At 39.0% G+C, this 9,984-nt stretch overlaps 1 protein-coding gene across 1 annotated transcript in view; it reads right to left on the reverse strand.

The window, feature by feature from the left end:
* itga5 (integrin, alpha 5 (fibronectin receptor, alpha polypeptide)) overlaps positions 1-9,527 on the reverse strand; it is a 54,506-nt gene extending 44,979 nt beyond the window's left edge. Inside the window, exon 1 of the mRNA XM_016573406.1 lies at positions 9,154-9,527. Coding sequence (XP_016428892.1) covers positions 9,154-9,350 — 197 coding nt within the window. The 5' untranslated portion in view covers positions 9,351-9,527. The remainder of the gene's footprint in view (positions 1-9,153) is intronic.
* Between the last annotated feature and the right edge of the window lie 457 nt (positions 9,528-9,984).

Raw genomic sequence — 9,984 nt, forward strand, 5'->3', positions numbered from 1 at the left:
TTTGTTTGCTTATTTTGTTTTTATAATAAATAAAAAGAAAACAAGTAGAAAGAATAGAGAAAGAATAGACAATGCTAGTGTTAAAGGCTCTTTTTTTCTTTTTAAATAAAACAAGTAGAATAGAAATAGAATAGAGAGTGCAAATGTTAGAGGGTCAAATTTCTTCAATAAAAAAAGCAGATAAAATTAGAATTAGCATTATAATAGAGAGTGCTAGAGTTAGAGGGTCAAATGAAGATGAAAGAGATGTGTTTTCAGCCATTTCTTGAAAATATTGAGGACTCAGCTGCTTGGATTGAGTTGGGCAGGTCATTCCACCAGGAGGAAACAGTTAATGTAAAATTCCATGAAAGTTTTATCATAGGTAGAATGCAAAATGTTTCAATACAAGCATTTCAGTCAAATGTAATTTATGCAATATTTCAAACCTTTAACCCACTTGGGAAAATCAACCCATGGCAACAGTTTAAAAGTATCCCAATTCTGTGGAAAAAACGGCAACCCTGCATCCAAAAAGAGCTGCCGGATTCAGATTTGACTGATCTCAGGTCGAGAATAAGGAGAGATGACTGACAAGACCATGCTGGAGTATTTGCTGCTCAACAGATCCTGAACTCATTGACAAATATCTGATCTTGTAAGATGTGCTCCCTTTACACAGCGTGCGTGTCGCGAACGCTCATTCAAAAGAGATTTAAATACTCCACATACTGAGAGCGGCTCCCTGATGCAGCAAAATTATATATTAGAATGTTTAAAGGAGTTGACACGAAAATCGCGGGAGCGAAACACATGTTGCAGGAGCAAGCGGCAATGGTCAGAGATTCAGCGAGAGCAAGATTAAGAAAACAGCCAAATCCCGGACATTTTGGCCGATTAAGAAATTTTTTTTAGGTCCAAAAAGAGGACATGTCCAGGGACAAGAGGCCGTATGGTCACCCTAACACCACATCCTCCCAGAAAATGTGGAACGGATCCAACACAAAGGGTACACTGTAGCAACTCTCCGACATCAAGAAAAATCCAATAACCTCAGTGAACTAACATTTTCAAAATCTAAGAAAAGCCAAAGTGAAATTTAAGGCCCGGACAGTTCACTTTTTGGGTGTTTTCCTTTGTCCGACGCCAGCGAGCATTAACTCGGATGCCAGTCTGTCTCTGCATCATTAAGCAGCTAAGCAGTTGCAATGGAAGCAGCTAATAAAGAGATGGATAAAAGTGGGCCGAAGAAGCTCTGTATGTGGCCCCAGTCTGCTCACTAGACCTGATACCCACGTGCTCTGTTCTGCTGTCTGGGAGTTGCAGCCCAAAGATGATGAGCAAAGCAGTGACCGCTGGGTCAGCTGGCACTGGGGGACGACAGCTCACTCAAACAGCTGGCGTGCCAAGAGCCCTGAGGAGAACTGCATAGTAATGGAGGAAGACGAGAAAGCAGTCACTAAATCTCCTTGTATGATACAATGCAAGAAAATGAAACACACTCAGTTCATGTAAATGAACTGAAAATTAATAACTCATTCATAGTCAAACTGATCCCAGGTTTGCAAAATGCATTGAAATGTTGCAAGATGCAAAAACCATCTCTAGTTCCAACAGGTAAAATATAATGGCCTTGTAAAAAATATTTTTTTAAAAAAACACTCATGCAACATCTGCTCCAGAGTTGTGCTGGTCTGGAATAACCATTAAAACTGCACACATGCCCTCGACTGTTGATCTGATAAATGCCCCCACCCCATTTTACACAGACAGATTTTAAATGTCACCACAAAAACATTTCCTCCCAAAGGATATGGTTCAAATCAACATCACTACACCAGGTGAGAGGTCAGCCAGATCTAGAGCACTTGGCTTGATGTGCAAAAAGCCAGCTCTGCACTACCTGCTAGGCCAATTAATGTACTAACTATCAAACCAGAGGGAAGTTAAAGTGGAAACATAAGAACAACATGCTAAAAGGTGTATTTTAAAGAAGTGAAAAGTGAGTGCTATGTTCATTTTGATGCATTTTTACTCTCAATGCAGTTTAAAGAGCACTTTTTCCACTTAATTATGCCTAAATGAAAACAAAAAGATACTTTTGACATAAGTGTAAAATCATGTTCATCCACGAGCAATTGGCATCCAAAAACCCATTCTGCCCACATGGTGGTGCCATGTTGAGATCACAAGGCTAGCAAATTACTATTCTCATCATCTCAGTAAACCCCTAATATTTTCTTATGGAATAAGTGCCAATATTCTTACAAATAGGGCTTTCAGAAACAATATTTGAAAGCAAAAATGTTACCTTTGCATTTCATGATACATCCATGCCACTAGGTGTCAGTATTAAGTTTGAAATTACTGTTGTATCCACTAGAAAAAAACATCAACTTGGTGAAAATCCGACAATGGCTGTGTCCAAAATTGCATACTCTTCGATTAGGTACTTCTTTTAAATGAGTAGTTACTTTGAGACTGTTAAAAATGTATGTTCTATATAGAATAGATGCGTTTAGTATGAATGTCATGCAGGCATGACACCTACAGCGTCAGTTGGGTCATTTCATTCACAAATCCTCACCCATGGCCTCATGGGATAGTAAAGTGTCAGGAAGTAGCAAGTCATCCGGGTACTTTTCGCCTACAGTTTTATGAATATTGTGAATTCGGACATGCTACTCTTCTCAAATACTGTTTTTCACCAAATACATAGCAGTGAAGTATGCCATTTCGGATGCAGCCAATATGCTGATTTTAGGTAAGGATATGATGTCCCCACATTAATACTGTATAAAAGTTTACACTTCAAAAAAGCAAACAACCTTTTGTAGGAGAAAATTGTCTGAAAATGCATCTAAGAAAGTACAAGCCATGTCATTCGACTGCAAGCCACATTTCCGTATGTGACAGGACAACAATTTAAACCACCCCATGACATTTTCATAAACACAAAGTGTGGTTTTACCTCTTAAATCTCTTAATACCAAATTGTAACCCCAGCCCCCAAAGAGCTATAATTCACACATTCACAGAGACCAGAAAACATCCCAATGTGAGTTGCAACTGTTGGCCATCGACACCTCTGAGGGAGCTTTCTCAGCATGAAGTCCCATCTTCACAGCTGAAAAGACTAAGAGGGGCCATCAGATGCAAACAATTAGCATCAATCGCTCACCTTTGCATGCTATACCTCACATCCATTGTTTGTAATCCTGCAGGCAATAAACAGGCCATCTAAATGCTGGCTGATTAGATATTCACTGTCATTGCCAGCCCAGCAGGGGCCTGATAAACCAAAACAGAACAGATCCAGATGATAAAGATCTTCCCAAAATGTACATCAGGAACAATGGAGATCTGAAGTAATCCATGCATCAACCCCAGGCCATTGTGAAGCCCAAGGGCAAAGCGTCTGCAGAGTTGACTGGGCCATTTGTTCTACCGTGATCGAACACATGCCTGTTTTTCCACCAGGGCACATGTACACCCTTGCACACAAGAGCCTATTATGCGAGATTGCCAGGTCCAACGAGGTCATAAAAAGCAGACAACTTGTCAACGGCAAGGACAATCTAACCCACAGCCCCAATCAGCTAAGGTTGCACCCAGATATTGAACTAGCTATAATTTTAGCTATAATATAATTTTTTATAAACAGGCCAATCTGATTGACACCACCATCAGAGCCAAATGTCATTGGGTCAAAAGATCTAAACAAGGTTTTATCAAGAAGCAAAAGAGCCAAAAACATGAATAAATAAATAGAGATTTAAGTCACATGGAAAGGTTTCGCTACTGAAAACAGCAAACCTTTCTACCGACGCACAAAGGCCTCTATTGTACAGACTCCATGGAAAACACTAGTCGTCGCAGGGAGAACCTGGGTGAAGAATAGCTTGGCAGCCAGCGTACACACACCAATCTCCAGCTGGATGCAAGACTACAGACAACAGACAGCCTAATCCATGAAGGAAGAGTGAAAATGATAAATGGCAAATGAAACCCTGGTAGAGCTAAAGTAGGTCTCTTTATTTAGCAAAGGCAAACTGAGCTCAAAGACCGAGGTAAATTTTGATCTAGTAATGACCTTCTTAGAGAGAGTAAACTTTGTAAGAATGATGACCACAGCTAAGGACGACCTACTGTATAATATATCAGAGCCAAATCATCTATGACGTAATTCCAATGTACTGTTCTGTACAAACACATGACATAAGACCAGGGGACAGATTCATGAAATGTTCTTTGAAACAAAATTCTTCTTATCTTCAAAATCTTTATTATTCTCTAACTAAAAGTTTGTATTCCCCAAAATACTTTAAGAATGTTCTTATCTTTCTTCCCTTCTTGAAGGGAATGTTCTCAAAATCATCGTAAATAACTTCCTAAGTTCGGATAACCTTCAACTTATCTTAAACCCACAAAGGTACTACTACAAAATGTTAAAAATGATCATGAGGTGCTTGCTACTTAGAGGTTAATAGACAGACAAAAAAAATAAATGTAGGCCTATCTTTTAATTTTTTTTTCTTTAGATTTTTGTGAATCCAGCCCCAAGGGTTTGACAGCCAACGCAACTTGGTAAACCTCAACTTTGTGAATCTTTTGGTAATAAAACAGACGGAGGCAGGTGAGAAAGTTTTTGATGTTTTTTCAGTAATATTCCTTGCCATTGTGGCTGTAAATGTGTTGCCTTTGGCCACTAATGCAGACAGTCCAGCTCCTCGGATTCAACCACAAGCTTCAAATAGTCGCCAACAATCATCAAACACCAAAAAACGTCTTTTTGAACATCATAAACCCAAAAGGAATGTATGCAGAGGAATACATAATGCTCTGAAAACAACACTTATCATCCGGAGCTACACAAATCCCAGCAGGAACAGAGATGGTGTATGGTTTCTATTGTTTTTGCAATCCAAACATTTCAAATTAAGCCATTTCATTTTCTGACATTCAACCCTACATCCAGATCCCGACCATTGCCCTTTCATCTTCTTATCCAAAAGTAAAGACAGAGAGTGTGGAATGTGGTACACATCACCCTTTTTTTGAGGAAGAATAGGTTTTGGGTCTCTGATGAGAACATACAAGGAGACACTTGTTGAAATAATCACCCAAAAGACTTGAGAATCTGCTCAAGTCAAGTTACCAAGTAGGACATCCAACCACAGTTCTTTAGGACTAATTCGGTTTATATACCAGACCATCCGGATGAGGCCCCTACATAGAAACTGCACTGTTCTTCTCTCAACATTCAAGAACCATAAATTTGTCTTCCATGTATACAGCTGTAAAGCCCCCTGACACCAAGATCATGAACTCTGTCCTCGGGCAGTTCTCTGTGGTGGTCTGCACACTAGCTAATTCTATCAATGCATGCCAATGAGTACTGTTCTCCTCAGACCTATGTGCCCCTTTGGGACCAGACTATCAGGAAGTGGACAAGGCCAGGAGTGAATGTTTTTTTTTTTTTTAAAAAGAAAGATTTAGAGAGCGAGAGAATGAGAGAGAACTTGCAGGATAGAGAGTTTATACCTGACACCAGATTCTTCATTTTAAGAGAAAGAACAGAGTCTTTAGACAGCTAGCTGCCGCTGTTCAAACGAAGTTTGGACCACATTGACTATGATTTCACTGAAACATACGTGAATCAAATCACTACTTTTTGAAACCCACAATAATATGGAGGCACTCCAGTGGATCTTAAACTCCTTTAACTTCTAACTATTTGGCATGACGTAATTGAAAGGTCCAAAACTACATATTTTTAAATGTTGGGTTGTCTCAATGATTAGTCAAGCTAGTCAGCTTTAAGGAGGCCCTGAATAAATTTGTGTCCAACAGACCCCATTCAGGACTGCAGTTCTCAAAGGCATCGTAAGCCAAGTAAATGGTAGAAAACATTGGCACAAGTAGTATCTACAATCTAATTAGGCTCACGATGCTTTTGGGCAGGGGTCTCCAAACTTGGTCCTGGGTGCCCTGCGGAGTTTAGCTCCAACCCTAATTAAACACACATGAACCAGCTAATTAAGGTCATACTAGGCATACTAGAAACTTCCAGGCAGGTGTGTTGAGGCAAGTTGGAGCTAAACTCTGCAAGACACCGAACCTCCAGGACCGAGTTTGGAGACCCCTGCTTTTGGGAAACACAGCCCAGACCTGGTTCTAAGGGGGTTTTCCATAAAATACATGCACAGCCATTCAATAGGGTAACTGTCAGAAATGTAACAAATAAATATACTAAATAGTTAAAATATAATGCAATAAATTACTTTTTATTTCATAGATGACTTTAAGGGAATGTGTTACAAAAGACAAAAGTGTTTTCATAGGACTGGTACTTTAAAGAGAATCTAACATAAAATTATTCCTAATTTTTTTTAATTCACTTTTAAGCACTTTTGGTAAAAAGCTAAAATAATAATAATAATTTACAAAAATAAAATAAATGAATAAAAAAAAAAAAAGATCAGTTAGTCAATTTCAGTAGCCTATAGACAGCTGTTGGTCGACCTACAGCACCAGAAAACTAAGAAATACACATTCTATCAAACGCCTGGGAAGAAAACTTTTGATATCGTACATTCTTTCACCACTTCACTCAGCCTCCAGTTTGAGGCCCATCCATCCTCCTCTACGACGACATCTCTGGAGTGAAAAGTTCAAATGAAGTCATCACTGAGAGAGCTGCCTCTTGCCATGACTTCACAGTTCATAAGAATGAGGCCAAGATACCGTGTCAGGGGGCATATGGTCTAGAGTATTAGATTGGAAGTACAGGGTAAAGAGTTTAAATACCATGCCGAATTACATCATCAGAGACCCAGAACGGAGAAACACACGCTTACACACGCACTCCTCTGACTCATTCAACCATGCGTCATGCTCTAAATCATCTGCCGCTTCTAAATTTCATCTTCGCCAGACACACGATGGCAGACTAAAACAATAGCTGGAGGGTCTGCCTTAGAGAAAATGAGCAAAAAAAGACAATAAGAGACTAAATGGAGAAGAATGGAGATGTCTCACTGAAAATAACACCCCCAAAAAAACAGATCCAGCGTTAGCCCACTCTGACTAAAGCCCCTCTACAGCTGTGCACGACCAGACACAGTCCAGCAGACAAACACAGATGGAGATGGCTGATTGTGGCATGTTCTAGTCAGGGCATGCATGAGTTGATTATTACTGCAATCATACAGTGCTGCACAGCTGTCTGCAGCTTGAGAAATGAGTAATGCAGCCAAAGGGCAGGGAAACCCAACAGATCAGCATTGTGATTGAATGGCATGCTTCATACTCTGTGATTTCCCCCTTTTTTTTATCACCTCATATGGCCACAAACATCATATCTACAGGTGAAAGGTGATTATGTGGTCTTGCAATCAAAGCTGGATTATATTTACCATAACTGCTGCTCCATTCAACAACATTCTCCATTCAAAGATGTTCTGAAGGCAGACTACAGGTATTTGGGCTACATATAAAAGCACTTGTGCATCATATTGGCTTTTGGGGTAACATTACTAATCAGTAAGTACTTAAACGGATAGTTAATTCAGAATTCTGTCATAATTTACAAATGGAGTTTCAAACCTGTATGACTTTATTTCCTTTGTGGATAACAAAAGAAGTTATTCCTAAAAATGTCTCTGTTTTTTTTTTTTTTTGTCCATACATTGCAATAGGGTCCAATGTTGTTTCGGACTCCTTTAGTTTTCATTGTATAAACAAAAACAGTTTAAACACTCTTCACAATATCTTCTTTTATGTTCCATGAAAGAAAGTCTTACAGGTTTTCACCAACATGATTAAATGAAGGTTTTCATTTTTTAATAACAACTATTAGGATAACTATAACTATTAGCCAAGCAATGAAGTGTCCCTTCAAATCAGTTTTTAACACTCTAAATGTGAGTACTGTGACTTATCTACATCACTGAAAAATTTCAGGTAAAAACAAACACAAAGTGAATATCCACAATATCAGAGATGCCTAACTTTTGGCTTTTTTTCCCAAGGGTTACTCATAATCTAGCAAAGGTCATCTTTGAATGGTTGGAGATTCTCCTGTTAGATTATATAGAAGGTTTAAGTGACCATAGCACTTGCAATCAGGGAAAATTATGGGGGGGCAATCTTCATTCCCCTTTAGGAGAGCTGGTACCTTACTATGACATCATTACCTCTAGTCAAGTCCTATTTATAGAAAAACCACCAGCGATGCCACTGATAGAGGCATTGCCATCCGCTCACATCTAAACATGCACACACACTTCAGGCTTGCACTAAGCAAACACAAAACCACACTTTTAGGACTGTCGCTCCCCAACTGTGCTGATACGCTTTGATCTAAATGGCAGTGCACAGACTGGGTTGGGATTGTAAACAACAGTTGGGGGATACCCCTGGTTTCATTGCCCCCTGTACTGAAAAGTGTGAGCTAATGCTGAGCTCTAGTAGACTTTAGTACACAAGGAGTCTATCGGAACGAAAGGGAAACACATTAAATCAATGAATGAACTAGGTTAAACAAGTTTGGCTTTCAACCTTTAAAGAACACCAACCCAGACTCTGGGCCAACCCGGGGATCCCCTGAGATTGGAAAAAGTTTCTACTTAAGCTAACATTACTACAATATAAAATACATATATTGGGATACAAAGTTAGAAATTAATTAATAGTTAAAAATGTCCATCTATGACCCTTCCCTATGGACCCCTGGAGTACATTCAGACATGCTTGGATTAAAAAAAACGGCTTTCATCACAATGATAAATGAAACAGTACCTTTCTTGGATTTGAATGACAATAACCCTTTATACTAATGCATTGTACATCATACTGTGGTAAAACACCATATTCTGAGGCCACAGAGGTGTGTCAGTACATTATAATTCCTAAATTTTGTAAGATAAAAGTGCATATGAGCAAAAATTACATCCATACAATCACAGCAGGATGGACAGAAATAGCAGGGTGGACAAAAACACTAATATGTGGCATTTAAAGTTATTAAACAGCATTTGAATTGTCTAGTTCGTATAATTAAACAACTCTACGTTGGCAATGATTAGTGAACTTGGGTCTAGTTGTACATTTCTTTGAATGCACGCCAAGTCTCTTTACTTTCAATATGTAAAATCAAAGAAGGAAACCAACCTTGAGTCAGTCATGTAAAAGTCCACCGTGTACCCGAAGTAACTACCGTTCGGTCCGGTATACACCGCTGGGTTCTCCACATCCAAGTTGAAGGCAACAGACAAAGGTAGAAGAATCAACAGTGAAAGTCCCATTGGAGAGCAGCTCGGGTTGTGTGAAGACGCTGAAGTCTTTGAACGGTGCTTTTTGGAGCCCATTGTAATCGATATGTCACAATTTATACTTTATAAAACTTCTCTCAGAACAAAAGGTGGCACTTGAGCAGAATCCTTCTGAAGATGCTGCCTTACGCAAATCTCATGCCTTAGTGAAGCGTATCAGTCTGATCGTTATTTCTCCAAGCGCTCTGTAGACAGCCTCCGTATATCTGTCCTCTTCTCTCTTTTCTGCGTCTTCCCTGCTCCCTCCAGCTTAATTGAAGGGGTATTAGGAGGAGGTTCAGTTCTTCCACTCGTGACAAACTCCCATAGAGGTGGAGCTAAGAGCACAATTCACAAAGTGGGGGAAAAAGAGCGGTACAACATTGAGTTAGATAACTTCATTAATCAAATAAGTAGAAATGCATTGAATAAAGCAACGAGATAAAACGTACAACAAAGAGACAAATAGTGAACGCTGTGCAGATTAACTTAACCATTTAGGTTTATGGATTTTACACTCTGAAGCCTGATATTTACATTTTATTAATTTATTTTATTTTTTAATTGCATATAATACATATAATTACCGGTACATTTTCAATTTAATATTTTAATAATTCATGTTGCACTGTGCCATCTAAAGCTAAATTAAATTAATAAATAAATAATTTGTATATTGAAAAAAACGAAG

The sequence above is a fragment of the Sinocyclocheilus rhinocerous genome, unplaced genomic scaffold (assembly GCF_001515625.1).
Source record: "Sinocyclocheilus rhinocerous isolate Xijiao unplaced genomic scaffold, SAMN03320098_v1.1 scaffold712, whole genome shotgun sequence".
Classification (NCBI taxonomy): Eukaryota; Metazoa; Chordata; class Actinopteri; order Cypriniformes; family Cyprinidae; genus Sinocyclocheilus; species Sinocyclocheilus rhinocerous.